The sequence below is a fragment of the Eleutherodactylus coqui genome, chromosome 1 (genome assembly GCF_035609145.1).
Source record: "Eleutherodactylus coqui strain aEleCoq1 chromosome 1, aEleCoq1.hap1, whole genome shotgun sequence".
Classification (NCBI taxonomy): Eukaryota; Metazoa; Chordata; class Amphibia; order Anura; family Eleutherodactylidae; genus Eleutherodactylus; species Eleutherodactylus coqui.
This window is the reverse complement of record NC_089837.1, coordinates 3,355,465-3,370,873: the sequence shown is the minus strand read 5'-3', so window position 1 is coordinate 3,370,873 and position 15,409 is coordinate 3,355,465. Positions and strand designations below refer to the sequence as shown.

The window sequence follows — 15,409 nt, the reverse complement described above, 5'->3', positions numbered from 1 at the left end:
GGTCACATGCTTAATGTCAAAAGTCTGCATGCCTGAACCCCAAAATGTGCACCTTTACTGACCCAAAACCACAAAAAATTTGCCTCCAGTATGCTTAAAGGCATATACACTATATTGAAAGTAGTATGGCCGCACATAGAGGGTGATAACATTTTATTGCATTTTCATTATTCGATCTGGTGTTGGCTGCCTTCAGCCTTAATGACTGCAGTCATCCTCTGTGGCCGCTTTCCTACAGATGGTTCAGGTATTAGTGGATGTCCCAATGTCCTGTGATACCTCCTGAGTGAGGGCAGAAGATGTGTGTGATGTCTTCACAAGCCTTCGTTGTCCACGTTCTGTCAGTTTACGAGGTCTCCCTGAACGTGGCGGTACCGCACACACAGGATGGCTTCCATCTCCTATTAACATGGCCAACAGTGGTGGTCTCTGGAAGGTCCAAAAGCTGCAATGTCCATACTGATTGATTGGTGATATCCCCCCACCAGACCCCGTTGTCAGCTCTACACCTGGTTGCATCCCCCCACCAGACCCCATTGTCAGCTCTACACCTGGGGACATCCCACCACCAGACTCCTTTGTCGGCTCTACACCCGGGGACATCCCATCCTCAGACCCCTTTGTCGGCTCTACACCTGGGGACAACCCACCTCAGACCCCTTTGTCGGCTCTACACCTGGGGACAACCCACCTCAGACCCCGTTGTCGGCTCTACACCTGAGGACATCCCACCGCAAGGCCCCGTTGTCGGCTCTACACCTGGGGACATCCCACCGCCAGACCCCGTTGTTGGCTCTACACCTGGGGACAACCCACCACCAGACCCTGTTGTCGGCTCTACACCCGGGGACATCCCACCGCCAGACCCCGTTGTTGGCTCTACACCTGAGGACATCCCACCGCCAGACCCCGTTGTTGGCTCTACACCTGAGGACATCCCACTGCCAGACCCCGTTGTTGGCTCTACACCTGAGGACATCCCCCCACCAGACCCTGTTGTCAGCACTACACCTGGGGACATGCCAGACCCCATTGTCGGCTCTACACCCGGGCACATCCCACCGCCAGACCCCATTGTCGGCTCTACACCTGGGGACAACCCACTGCCAGACCCTGTTGTCGGCTCTACACCTGGGAGCATCTGATGGTTTTGGGATTCGTTTCTGTGGAGAGATTAAACAAACTTGGAACTTTTGGGCCTCTAGATCAGCTGTACGTCTGGAGGAGGAAGAATGAAGCAGATACTGATAAGACCCCCTGCCTTCAGTGAAGTATATTGGCGGTGGGTGATGCAGTGAAGCATGGTGCCGGTGGGTGATGCAGTGAAGCATGGTGCCGGTGGGTGATGCAGTGAAGCATGGTGCCGGTGGGTGATGCAGTGAAGCATGGCGCCGGTGGGTGATGCAGTGAAGCATGGCGCCGGTGGGTGATGCAGTGAAGCATGGCGCCGGTGGGTGATGCAGTGAAGCATGGCGCCGGTGGGTGATGCAGGGAATCACGGCGGTCAGTGATGCTTTGGAGCTGGAAATCTGCAGCGTGTAGAGCTCAGGATTCATTCCATATCGTATCAGGAGATCTGAGGAAAAATTGTCGTCTTTAAAGGAGCTAAAGCTCGTTCGTCCCTGGACCTTCCAACAGGGTAAAGTACCCAAGCAGACCTCAGAGTCCATCAAGGCTCCAGAGCAATTTCTGTAAGATTCCGGAATAGTTGTTGTCACATGGTGAGGGGAAGGCTTAGATTGTGGAGTGACTGGTACCCAACTTTCTGAGACTCTGCATGTCAACTGGACAAGCAACCATCACCTTCTGCCAGAACTCTACAGCAATCCACCTAGCCCTGTGCCTAATATAGCTGAGATTGCAAGCTTGAAGTCATTAGAACACCAGCTGATTTGTACACAGCTTTCCCAGGCTCCTGCACGCATGCAAAGCGAAAGCTCAAATGATCCACCTGGCCGTTCCAGTGCACTCCAGAACTCTACAATGCTCACACAATACACATGCTGCCACCACCAGTGTTCATGGTCATTGGACCCAAATGTAAATTAGCCACAGGTATATCTTTAGAGATACGGTTTTGTGTTAAGACGGACGAGGTTCACTAATTAATGTAAAGTTTAATTATTAAAAGGAGCAGCGCTTCGTTACAGAAAAATACAAAACCAATGTTCGAGGTTAATCAGTAAGAGACGTACATATGGTATCACAGGCCGTAAAATAACAGGGATTAAAGTTCGGGTGTTAGCATTCTTTTGCGTAGAGTCTCGCAGGGTTACTTCTGGGCAGTCCTCACGTATCATGACCTCCAAGGGGCGGACCCTTTGGGGCTGGTGGGTCCCACATTTTAAAGCATCCCTCTGAGGTCACACAGAGAAGGGAAGGTTGGGTTTGTAGGCACTCTGAAAAATCATAATTCCCTATTTCCAGTCATATCTCCACACGAGGTTGGCTGATCGAGAATAAAGGCCCAGCATATTTTCAGTCATGATTTTACCTGAGCATTGAGTCTACACACGAATACCCTCTGGTATATCATTCCAAGATATGCGGATCTGGCTTTCTAAGCCTCCTGCTCTTACAGTAAAGAACCCCCTTCTGTGTTGGTGATGAAACCTGCTTTCCTCTAGACGTAGCGGATGCCCTCTTGTTACCGTCGCAGTCCTGGGTGTAAACAGATCCTGGCAGAGATCCTTGTATTGTCCCCTCATGGATTTATACAGTTATTTGGTCGCCCCTTAGCCGTCTTTTTTCCGGGGTGAATAATCCCAGTTTTGGACAGCCTCTCTGGGTATTCCAGTCCCGTCATTCCATGTATTAGTTTAGTTGCCCTTCTTTGTACCCCTCCAGTACTGTAACATCTTTCCTGAGCCCCGGTGACCAGAACTGTACGCAGTATTCCATGTGGGACCTGACAAGTGCCTTATATAATGGAAGGATAATGTTCTCGTCCCTCACCCCTATACCTCTTTTACTGCACCCCAAGACTTTATTAGCTTTTGCAGCAGCTGAGTGGCATTGGTTACTCCAGTTTAGTCTACAATCCACTAGTACCCCAGGTCTTTTCCCTAGCAGTACCCCATTTAGTGTATATTGGTGACAGCCGTTTCTCCTACCCATGTGCAGAACCTTACATTTATCCACATTGACCTCCATTCACCATCTCCCCCCCCCCCCCCCCCAAGCCCCCGGCTTATCTCGGTCCGTTTGTAGCCGCACATTGCCCTCCATTGCATTGATTATATTGTATAATTTTGTATCATCTGCAAATATTGATATTTTACTGTTCTCTCTACTGGTGGTCTGTAGGGGGCGTCCTGAGCCTGGTCACCTTGTGTGCCCCCATCCACTTGTCCCAACACCTCCTAACAGTCTGGTCAGATGCTTCTCTCTACTGGTGGTCTGTAGGGGGCGTCCTGAGCCCGGTCACCTTGTGTGCCCCCATCCACTTGTCCCAACACCTCCTAACAGTCTGGTCAGACCCTCCTCTCTACTGGTGGTCTGTAGGGGGCGTCCTGAGCCCGGTCACCTTGTGTGCCCCCATCCACTTGTCCCAACACCTCCTAACAGTCTGGTCAGATGCTTCTCTCTACTGGTGGTCTGTAGGGGGCGTCCTGAGCCCGGTCACCTTGTGTGCCCCCATCCACTTGTCCCAACACCTCCTAACAGTCTGGTCAGACCCTCCTCTCTACTGGTGGTCTGTAGGGGGCGTCCTGAGCCCGGTCACCTTGTGTGCCCCCATCCACTTGTCCCAACACCTCCTAACAGTCTGGTCAGATGCTTCTCTCTACTGGTGGTCTGTAGGGGGCGTCCTGAGCCCGGTCACCTTGTGTGCCCCCATCCACTTGTCCCAACACCTCCTAACAGTCTGGTCAGACCCTCCTCTCTACTGGTGGTCTGTAGGGGGCGTCCTGAGCCCGGTCACCTTGTGTGCCCCCATCCACTTGTCCCAACACCTCCTAACAGTCTGGTCAGATGCTTCTCTCTACTGGTGGTCTGTAGGGGGCGTCCTGAGCCCGGTCACCTTGTGTGCCCCCATCCACTTGTCCCAACACCTCCTAACAGTCTGGTCAGATGCTTCTCTCTACTGGTGGTCTGTAGGGGGCATCCTGAGCCCGGTCACCTTGTGTGCCCCCATCCACTTGTCCCAACACCCCCTAACAGTCTGGTCAGAATGGCCGGTGGAGGACACTTTGTTGATACGACTATCCAGCTTCTCACATTCCAATAATGTGTCTCCTCCAAGTCTTGTAATGGGGTGAAATCTCTTCTCTGTGTCGTAGAGGTATCTAGTGGCCAACAAGCTCTACACAAGCGGAAGAAGAGGTCACTGGACACAAGGAGCTTCTGAAGCCTTTTTTCAAGCCAAGGGTGAAACCACATTTAGAGTTGGTCCAACAGGGTACTAGAACCTCCATGCCCAGCCATATCACATTTTATATCCAAGCTAGAGGTGGTACAACAGAATACAAGGAGCCTCTGAGAGCCTTTTTACAAGCTAAGGGGGGACCACTTATAGGGCCTCACGTGACCAGACCGTCCATCTAATCACACACAACTCTCATCATTTGCTGAGTTTGGATGGGTGTGGGTTTTGTATTTTTTTACAAAGAGTGTACCTGCTGCCAGTACTGACTCTTTTATCATAAGGCAAGCCAGAAGCCTACGATTCAGTAAAGTAGCAATGTACATAGGCTATCGCTGTGCTTCCGTAGGAGTGAAAGTTTAAGGGGTTGTCCGAGTGATGTAAATGGCATCTTAACACGCTCCCTATGGTGTAAAGTAAAGCAGCTGCTACCTGCCCCTCTCTGCCCCTTGCTTGTCCCACGCTGGTGGCTCTGGGTTTCCGCTGTGTTGAGATGTGCCGTAAACCTGCTGCTACAACCAGCTCTTGGTGATTATTGCTGAGCATGGTCCTTGCCTCAGGCTTACTGTAGCCTGTACAGATAATGTCAGCAGGAAGACCCAGAGCCACAGGGGACGACAAGGAGCCTGGAGAAGGGAGTGTGGGGGACCCGTGAAGATTCCATTCACATAACTTGGACAACCCTTTATCACTCTGTCGGGGACTGTCAGTTCTTATAGAGCAACGAGGACTGACCTTATAAAAAGTGTAAGCTTTACTACAAGAGGTGCAATACTTATAAAAAATGTAAAAGATAAGATAAAAAAGGCATAAAAGGGAATAAAAGAACCCCAAACTTTTCAATAGACTGGCTAAGTTCCCATGCGAGAATGGATGCTGTAGTGTCTGCAGAGTTTGGATGCAATCTTCTGGATTCTGAGAATGGTCTTTGGCTGGTGTAATGCTTTTTAAGCCTAGTTTAGCCACACCGACCATAACAGTGCTCTTGAGCAGGCTGTTCATAGGCAGGATCACCCATGTTTTCAGACAGGTTTCTCATAGTCATATTTTCCTATAGGAAGCTCCTAGGGAAAGATGACCAATGTGTTTTTGCACATAATTTACCAAATGATACCAAAAACGAGGGTTATATCTTAATTCAACTGATGTTGAGTTTAGGGGTTTCCTCCACCCCTATTTCTGGTGCTCAGGAAACATGGAGCAGCTTAATTCATCAAACACGACTGTATCCCCAGCATTACCCAGAATATGAAGTATGTGGAGGAAATCTTAAGTTATTACATTAATGGTGATAAGTAGCGGTCCCAGTGGTCAGACCCCCACCAATATATCCCTCTTTATCTACACAGTGGAGGGATGGAAACTTGAAAAACGTCAACTAATCAAAATAGTCCTTTAAGAGCTACATTGATACCTCTGCCCTCATTTAAATATGAAATATTTTTCTAATTTGGGATTTATGGAAAAATAATCACTAATTCCATTTTTAATTGACAGAAAATCCCAGTGAGACCTCTGAGGGAAACTTCATGTTATCAGTCAATTATAAAGTAGAAGATGAAGATATCGTGCAGCACCCTTCAGGAGAAAACCTCATTACCATCGATGTACCTCCAGGACTTCACAGTACAGATCCATCATATAATCCCCCTAATCATGAGGAACCTTCTGACCAATCACAGGTTGTTACCACAAGTGCCAGTCAGACCAGAGGGAAAAGGTATCAATGTGGTGAATGTGGGAAGCTGTTTACAAAAAGCTCAGGTCTTCATACACACAAAATAAGTCACACCGGGGTGAAGCCATATTCATGTTCAGAATGTGGGAAAGGATTTAAAAATAAATTGCAACTTGTTACACACAAGAGAATTCACGCAGGAAAGAATCCATATTCATGTTCAGAATGTGGAAAATATTTTGCAAATAAATCACATCTTCTTGCACATGAGAGAAGTCACACAGGAGAGAAGCCGTATTCATGTTCAGAATGTGGGAAATGTTTTGCAAATAAATCACATATTGCTATACATCAGAGAAGTCACACAGGAGAGAGGCCGTATTCGTGTACAGAATGTGGAAAATGTTTTGCAAGTAAATCAAATCTTATTACACATGAGAGAATTCACACAGGAGAAAGACCATTTGTATGTTCGGAATGTGGGAAATGTTTTATAAATAAATCCCATCTTGTTGCACATGAGAGAAGTCACACTGGAGAAAAGCCCTTTTCATGCTCTGAATGTGGGAAATGCTTCATTACTAAAGCAGATCTGGTTAAACATGACAGATTCCACACAGGAGAGAAACCATTTACATGTTCAGTATGTGGTATATGTTTTATGGATAAAGGATACCTTGTTATACATGAAAGAATTCACACAGGAGAGAAGCCTTATACATGTCCAGAATGTGGGAAATGTTTTAATAAGAAATCATATCTTGTTAGACATGAGAAAGGTCACACAGGAGAGAAACGATTTGCATGTTCTGAATGTGGAAAATCTTTTACGAATAAATCACAACTTGTTAGACATGAGAGAATTCACACAGGAGAGAAGCCGTATTCATGTATAGAATGTGGGAAATGTTTTATAAATAAATCAGATCTCATTAGACATCAGAGAAGTCACACTGGAGAGAAGCCGCATTCATGTTCGGAATGTGGGAAATGTTTTATACATAAATCGGATCTCGTTAGACATGAGAGAGGTCACACAGGAGAGAGGTCATTCTCATGTTTACAATGTGGGAAATGCTTTGCAGATAAATCAAATTTTGTTAGACACGGGAAGATTCACACAGGAGAGAAGCCGTATTCATGTTCAGAATGTGGGAGAGGGTTTATTACAAAATGCAAGCTTCGAAATCATCAGAGAATTCACACAGGAGAGAAGTCCTTTTGAACTTCTAGATGTGGAAAATGGTTTACAAGGAAATCCAATATGGAAATTCATCAAAAAACTTACACAGAAGAAACCAGATGATGGTTAGGAATGTAAAATGATACATAATTTTTAACCCATCAGTTTCTCACAGACATTAAATAGTCAATAAGAGTGATTACTTTTGGGTGTAATCAGTCTGGAGACTAAATCACCCAAATTCTATGTACCTGAGGTGACCTGTGAGCGCGATCCATGGAGGAGAAGTATTGTGGATGGAAGAAGAGAAGATCCTGGTTTACTTCCAGAGCAGCGACCCTGAATTGTCCCCATGAGCCTTCTTATTACCGTTCTCGTAAACCACCAATAATAGTGGACAACCCAGAGAGACAGGTTGGCAAAAGGAAGCCATGTGCTCTTTTTATTTTATTTTTTAAACATATGTAGGCATATCAATTTTTCATCTCCATTCACCAGATATATGTGGGTAAAGGGGGTGCAATTAAATCACAAATCTGTTATTTTTCTGTGTCTTGAATACCTGGCGCCCCCTGCTGGCAAAAACAACCTCTAGGAAACCCTTTGTTTGGAAAAAATGTTTTGCATCGCTGCTTTCAAAGTTCCATAACATTCTTATTTTCTATGGACGCAACTCTGTGGGTGTGATGAGCTGGAGCTTTTAGTGGGACCATTTTAAAAGGTACACAGAGTTTTTTTGACTACTTTTATAATGTTTTTGGAGATATTAAATGAACAAATAAGGCAGTTTTTTGCTTTTCCTTTTTGTAGTGTTTGCCGTGAAGGCAAAAAAGTTTGTTCAGTTTATTGTAGGGGTCATTACAGATGCGCCGATACCACGGCATGTAAGGCCTCCAGCACACGGGTGGATTGTTACCACGGAATCCGCGATAGGCTACCGCGCCTGAAACCCGCTGTACTACTTGGCCATGGAAAGTACTGTGCCTTGCTGTGCTCCACGCACACAAGCGGATTTGCATTGTGTTTTATGGGTGCGGATCTAAAAGCGCAGCATGCTCCATTTTACCGCAGATTACACGATGACTGGCTCCACTGATCTCTATGGAAGTGTTTTTATCCTATGCCATCTGCATTGGTCATTGTGGATGGACACGTATTTGTTGGTGGATACCTATGGGATGTGACTTTGTTTTTTTCCGCGGAGATGAAACGCTGTCCAAACGCGTACAGCCGTGCGGGAAAAACAGTCACATCAAAGAATACGCGATCAGCCACATGTAATTTTAATTCAAATATGCAGTGTAAATCCACATGCAAAATCCGTGTGTGCTGTGTGCATGGGGCCTAAGGGGTTAATAGCTTGTATTGGTGTTCTCACCGATGCCCGCTGTTGCAGGCTGTCAGTCACTGCTGGCTCCCGCTGCGGATGGCATGACCTCGGCTGGCCTGAAGCCATTCACTGACATCTCCACTAACAGGTGTGACTATGCTCTAACAAGCTCTGATCCTGGCCGCTGTAGGGATCGATACACTTTATTCTGTCCTCACAATCTGTAATGACTTTAAATAAAGGATTGCAGTAAATGTTGTTGGTGTTTTTGATCTTTCTCATCACAAGTATCGTTTTATAGTGTTTTAATGAAGTCTCGGCTGTCCCCTGGCTAGATGATAAATGCTACGTCGGTGGGGTCTGACCACTGGAACTTCCACTATTCTCTGTAGTGGGGACCCCTATTTCCTCTCCACCACAAATACTGTGAGAGGGGGTGGGGTGGGGGGCTATAAACGGACTGTTTGATGAGCATGCACCCACCAACCCATCCATTCAAACTGTATGGAGCTGCCAAAATCAGATGAGAGGTGTAAATGTTTAACCTTTTAATGCCTATACACCACAGGACATACGTTTGCATCCTGGCTACTTAACACAACAGGAAATGAACTTGTATCATGTGAATTGCACGGACTCAGAAGTGATCTTGCACCATCTGCGGTCAGGAGCCGGCTATCAGCCACAGCGGGGACTGGCGAGAACAACCCCGTTACGTGCCATGATCAATGTAGATTGCAGTAAAGGGTTCACATGGGCATTCCCTCTGTGATGTTGTAGTGACCCAGTACTTTATCTTGGTCTCCTCCATAAATGTCATATATGTATGTCTTACATTGATGCACTGTGCAAACCTGTCCTGTCATCTCCAGTATGCGTGTTGCACAGCTGCAGCGCTTGAGAGTTTAACTTTTAATAAAACCCAAAGCCTGCATGTAAATGTATAAAGTCTGTCATGTCGTGGTATGAGAGAGGGTATAAATGTGAGTGATTGAGAGTGGGAAAAGGTCACCTTCAGCCCTTGTGTGCTGCAGCATGGAAGAAAAGGAGAGATTCCTGTTCTGTATGTGATTGGATGCTAATGGAGTGAGCCCTGTTGAGAGAGAGATACAGAGCACCAGTAAGTTTGACTTTGTCCCTACAAGCCCCAGTGCAGCAGTACTATCTGATTTAGTCTTTTTTCCTACGCGTCCGTCTGAAGTCTGGATCACCGCGTAGAGGTACTCTCTTTGTCTGTCACACTCACGCATCTCCAAGGCTGGGTGGAGGTACTACAAGTCAATTAACTCTGTTCACACATGTGCGTCTTTAAGTCTAGGAGAGCTGTGTGGAGGTACTGATCTTTGTTTATTTACCTGCACTGTGAAGTCTACAATTTAATTGCCTTGTATTGCCTACTCTTCATTTCAAGTAAAATTTCTGCCCGTCTTACCATTCCTAGAGACCCGTGGTACTTAAGCACTGTCTGTGGCTGAATTTCTTATCCGCCGAGGGTCATACTGGCATATGCAGGAACAGTGGCATCATGCATGAAAATTAACTCCGTTATCCTGTTTATTGGGCATTCCCAATTATTGGGCATAACTAGGAGTGGCTGGTGAGGACCCAGCAGTCATGGTGCACATTGGCACCAATGACAAAGTCACTGGTTGATGGAGGACCCTTAAAAGTGATTTCCCAGGTCGTCTCCACGACAGCACCACCTGAGATCGCCTCCTCCTGATAGGACAGGAACACACCGAGAGGTTAAAATCCCCCCCCCCCCCCCGTCCTCCCCTCCTCAGTGTTTTCCTGTCCTGCCAGGAGGAAGGATCACCGAGAGGGGCTGGTGGAGACGCCAGCCAGAAGAACTTACCAGCGGATCGGAGGGCAGTGGTCCAGGTTCCCCTGGGCCAGGTTCCTCCCGTGGCGGCCCATGGGGGGGTTCAATGCGGGGCTCCAGTTCTCCTCAGCGCCGGCTTAGGAACGAGCGCGGCGCTTCCTGCCTCTCCTTAACGAGCATGGAGGGGGGCGGGGCACCGCGCCATGTGACTAACACAATGACGTCATCGCGGCAAGTGCGGCCGGTGCTCAGAGGGGGCGGGGCTTAAAATTAAAGGCGCCAATTTCAAAAAATTTAAAAGGAACCTGAGAGAAGATGGCGCTGAGCGAGCAAGAGCCATTCAGTGAGTATTGGCTTACTGCCCCAAAAGTGTCTGCAGCACCAGTAACAAGCAATGAGTGCTCCAGCACCGGAGGTCGCGGAATGTTCAACCGCGGCGGGAACCGTAAGTAGCCAGTGGGGCAAAACAAGGCATGCATATTCGTGTACGTTATTGGTGAATGTTGCATCCTTACACGCAAAATTTTGTTTATCTGCCAGGGGGATAAAAGAGATGCCCCTCCCAGAGCCAAAGCGAAAAAGTGTGCAGAATGTGGCGCAAGACTACCGGCTTCGCATGTGAGGTCATTATGCAAAACATGCATAGCCAAGCTGGTCAAAGAAGAATCAGGGGGATTCCTCGAGGACGTCAGGAAGCTTGTCCGAGAAAAAGTATGGTCAGCCTTGACGACTCCTAAAACGCCACCAAAGGGGGCATCGGGGGCAAAATGCAGAAGAAAGGCGTACAGCCCAGAGGAGCACTCAGACTCTGAAGAGAGTTCAGGATGTGAACCAGAAGAGCTGGTGCTCAAGGAGTCCTCAGAGGAAGAGGAATACAAAAAGTACCTCTTCTACAGAGAAGACCTAACGGAATTTATCAAATCCGTTAGAGCCACGCTAAAGATGGAAAAACCCAAGGAACCCCGCACCATACAGGACGAGGTCTTTGGGGGATTAGGAGAAAGGCGGAAGCATACCTTCCCGGTCCACAACAATATATCTAAGTTAATACACAAGGAGTGGAAGAAACCCGACACGGGATCCTTCTCCTCTAGGGGGGTTAAGAGGCGCTATCCGTTTGAGGAGGAGGTATGAGCGAATTGGGAGGAAGTACCCAAAGTGGACGTCCCAGTGGCTAAGGTGGCTAAGAGGACAACCTTGCCCTTTGAGGACGCCACACAGCTTAGAGACCCAATGGATCGGAAGGCGGAGGGCCTATTAAGAAGATCCTGGGAGGCAGCTGCCAGTACGCTCAGACCAGGGGTTGCAGCCATGTGTGTCGCTAGAACCCTGGGAGTATGGCTAGAGCAACTGGAACTGCATATCTCGAGCAAAACACCGAGGGAACAAATTATAGATTCCCTCCCTATATTAAAAATGGCCACCAATTTCCTGGCGGACGCAGCAGCGGAGTCGGTGAAACTCTCGGCAAAAACAACGGCCCTAACCAACTCGGCCAGAAGTGTCCTGAGGCTGAAGTCATGGTCGGGTGACCTGGCATCAAAAAATAAATTATGCTCGCTCCCCTTTTACGACCAGTTCCTCTTTGGTCCGGATCTGGACAAGATCCTAGAAAAGGCGTCAGATAAAAAGAAAGGATTCCCGGAAGAAAAACAGCGTAAAGGGAAGACCTTCCGGGCCCCAGCACAACAGCCGGAACCGTATAAGGGCAAAGGCAAGACGGGCCGCTGGAGTTACCCCAAGGGGGGCAGAGGGAGGAACTTCCTCTTCAACCCGCACCAGGGGGATCCAGTCAAGCAGAAGCCCTGACGCTATCCCAGTGGGGGCGAGGCTGCGGAGCTTCGCGGATCGATGGGCCTCAATTTGCAGGAGCCCGTGGATCCCGGAGATCCTGCAGCAGGGATACCGAATCGAGCTGGTATCCCTCCCCAGGAGAAGATACGTTACTACCAGAGGTCCAGCGCAACAACTGTACTCGCTCCAGCAGGCGGTACGGGACCAACAACGTCTAAAAGCAGTGTCCTTCGTGCCACAGAGAGAAGAGACCTGGGGGCATTACTCCAGACTCTTCCTAATAAAAAAACCTGGCAGAGGCTCACGCATGATAATAAATCTAAAACTTCTGAACATTTTCGTCAAATATCGGAAGTTCAGGATGGAATCAATCACGTCAGCAGTAAGGTTGATCCCCAAGGGAGCCTACATGGCATCGATCGACCTGAAGGACGCCTATTTTCACGTACCAATCCACAGGGACTCACGGAAGTACCTAAGGTTCGCGCTAGATATGGGCAAGAGGACAAGACATCTCCAATTCAGATGCCTGCCCTTTGGAATCTCCTCAGCTCCCCGCATCTTCACGAAAATCATGGCGGAGGTTGCAGCCTACCTAAGGCAGAGGTCGATTCTGATAATCCCCTACCAGGATGACATCTTAATTATAGCCGAGTCCAGGGAACGCCTAGCAGAAAACCTGGCAACGGTGCTCAACCTATTACAGTTCCTAGGTTGGATAATAAATTGGGAGAAGTCCAGCCTAAACCCCAGCACGGAGAAGGTGTTTTTAGGTATAACACTCGACTCAGAAGCTCAATGCTCCTTCCTCCCCGAGTCAAAAGTGCAGAAAATCTGACAGATAGTAGAATCCTTCATTCGGAGACGGTCATGCTCAATCCGGGAGGCTATGTCCCTCCTGGGAAGCCTAACGTCATGCATCCCGGGGCTAGCATGGGCCCAGGCGCATACTAGACCTCTGCAAGCAGCAGTTCTCCCAGCATGGGACGGCAAGCAATCCTCCCTAGAAATGAGAATGCAGATCAAAAACTCAGTGAAAATATCCTTGCGATGGTGGACGTCCCCAGGAAATCTGGGAAGGGGAGTCCACTGGATATTGAATCCGGCTGTGCAGGTCACGACAGACGCAAGCTCCTGGGGGTGGGGGGCGCACGTCGGAGACAAGCTCCTACAGGGCCCATGGCCGCTGGGGATGAAACACCAGTCCTCAAACTACAGAGAGCTACAGGCGATCTGGAAGGCCCTACAGCACCTGGGGGACACTGTAAAAAACAAACACATAAGAGTGCTATCGGACAATACCACGGCAGTAGCCCATATTCGGCACCAGGGGGGCACGAGGTCGCCAGCTGTACAGAGCATCACACAAAGAATATTTCACTGGGCAGAGGGCCGCATCCTCTCATTATCGGCAGTACACTTGAAGGGATCCCTGATTTAGAGGGCAGACTTTCTCAGCCGAAGGCGTATAGACCCAGGGGAATGGTCTCTATCCCAGGAGGCATTCCGGATTGTGACGGACAAATGGGGTCTCCCACAACTGGACCTGTTCGCATCAAGACAAAACACCAAGGTGGAGAACTTCTTCTCCCTCAGACGAGAAGACCGGCCAACAGCGGTGGATGCCCTGAGCCAGGATTGGGGAGGAGAACTGGTGTATGCCTTTCCCCCAATTCCATTAATCCCAAGGGTGTTGCAGCACTTCAGGTCATAGGCGTGCACCCTGATCCTGGTGGCTCCCTTTTGGCCAAGAAGGAGCTGGTTCAGCCTTCTAAGAAACCTGAGCATCCAGGAGCCAGTCACCCTTCCGGCTCAATTGAATCTCCTAACGCAGGGGCCCCTGAACTACCCCAACATAAGCAGATTCCATTTAACAGCCTGGTTACTGAAGAAACCATACTGAGGGGCAGGGGATTCTCGGACAAGATAGTCAGGACGCTAATGGCAAGTAGGAAAGAGACTACGAACTGCATATACCAGAAAATCTGGAAGAGGTTTATCTCTTGGAAACAGGAGAGGGACTCCTCAAGCAGTGGCGCTGACATCCCATTGATCCTGGACTTCCTGCAGGAGGGCCTGGATATGGGCCTCGCCCCAAGCACCCTAAGGGTCCAAACGGCAGCCCTTAGCACCCTATTTGACACTAAGCTAGCAGGAGACAGGTGGATCAGTAGATTCCTGACTTCGGCAGATAGGCTGCGACCTTGATCCACCAACATATGCCCAGACTGGAATCTGAATTTAGTCTTGGGGGCCATGTCAGGGGAACCCTTCGAACCAATTGAGGGGCTCTCAATAAAAATGCTCACAGTTAAAACAATCCTCCTAGTGGCAATTTCCTCAGCCAGACGGGTCAGCGAGCTACAAGCCCTATCCATCCACCACCTGCTCCTTAAAATTACAGACACCAAATTAGTCTTCAAAACGTACCCGACCTTCTTGCCTAAGGTAGTATCCCCATTCCATAGGGCCCAGAACATAGCAATCCCCTCGTTCTATAAGCACCCAAAAGACGAGAGAGAGCGAGCCCTGAATTGCCTAGACATGAGGAGAGCGGTCCTGATGTACATCAAGGCCACAGGCCCATGGAGGCAGGACGACAACCTGTTTGTCCAGTTCTCAGGCCCTAACAGGGGGAAAAAAGCAGCTAAAAGCTCTATAGCTAGGTGGATCCGCCTGGCTATTAGCGAATCATACAAGACATTGGGGAAGGAGGCCCCCTCGGCTCTTAAAGCCCATTCCACGAGGGCAGTAGCGACCTCATGGGCCGGCATCAGTAGAGCAGATATGCAAGGCAGCAGTGTGGAAAAAGCCACACACTTTTGTCAAACATTACAGGGTAAAGGTGCAGCTCGATGAGGACATGTCCTTCGGTCGTAAGGTCCTCTCAGCGGCAATCCCACCCTAGAATTACTTTAGTTGATACGTCTCAGGTGGTGCTGTCGTGGAGATGACCTGGGAAAAGGGTGATTATACCTACCCGATAATCGGGTTTCCAGGAGTCTCCACGACAGCACCGGTACATTCCCTCCCTAAAAAAAATGTAAAAAATTATTATAATAAAAAACAAAAACAAAAAAATCTACCAGATAGGTAAAAAGTTTTAGTTAGCTCCTACCCCGGCAGTTTCGTTATAATACACTGAGGAGGGGAGGACGGGGGGGGGGGGGGATTTTAACCTCTCGGTGTGTTCCTGTCCTATCAGGAGGAGGCGATCTCAGGTGGTGCTGTCGTGGAGA

At 48.6% G+C, this 15,409-nt stretch overlaps 1 protein-coding gene across 6 annotated transcripts in view; it reads left to right on the top strand.

The window, feature by feature from the left end:
- Positions 1-8,808, top strand: part of LOC136617363 (zinc finger protein 84-like) — a 119,139-nt gene extending 110,331 nt beyond the window's left edge. For 5 of the 6 annotated variants that reach the window (XM_066594253.1, XM_066594252.1, XM_066594254.1 and 2 more), the window contains one exon: positions 6,029-8,808. In XM_066594253.1, coding sequence (XP_066450350.1) covers positions 6,029-7,266 — 1,238 coding nt within the window. In that variant the 3' untranslated portion in view covers positions 7,267-8,808. Of the gene's footprint in view, positions 1-5,860 lie in introns of all 6 variants that reach the window. The other variant, XM_066594251.1, reaches the window with a different exon arrangement.
- The last annotated feature ends 6,601 nt before the right edge of the window (positions 8,809-15,409 follow it).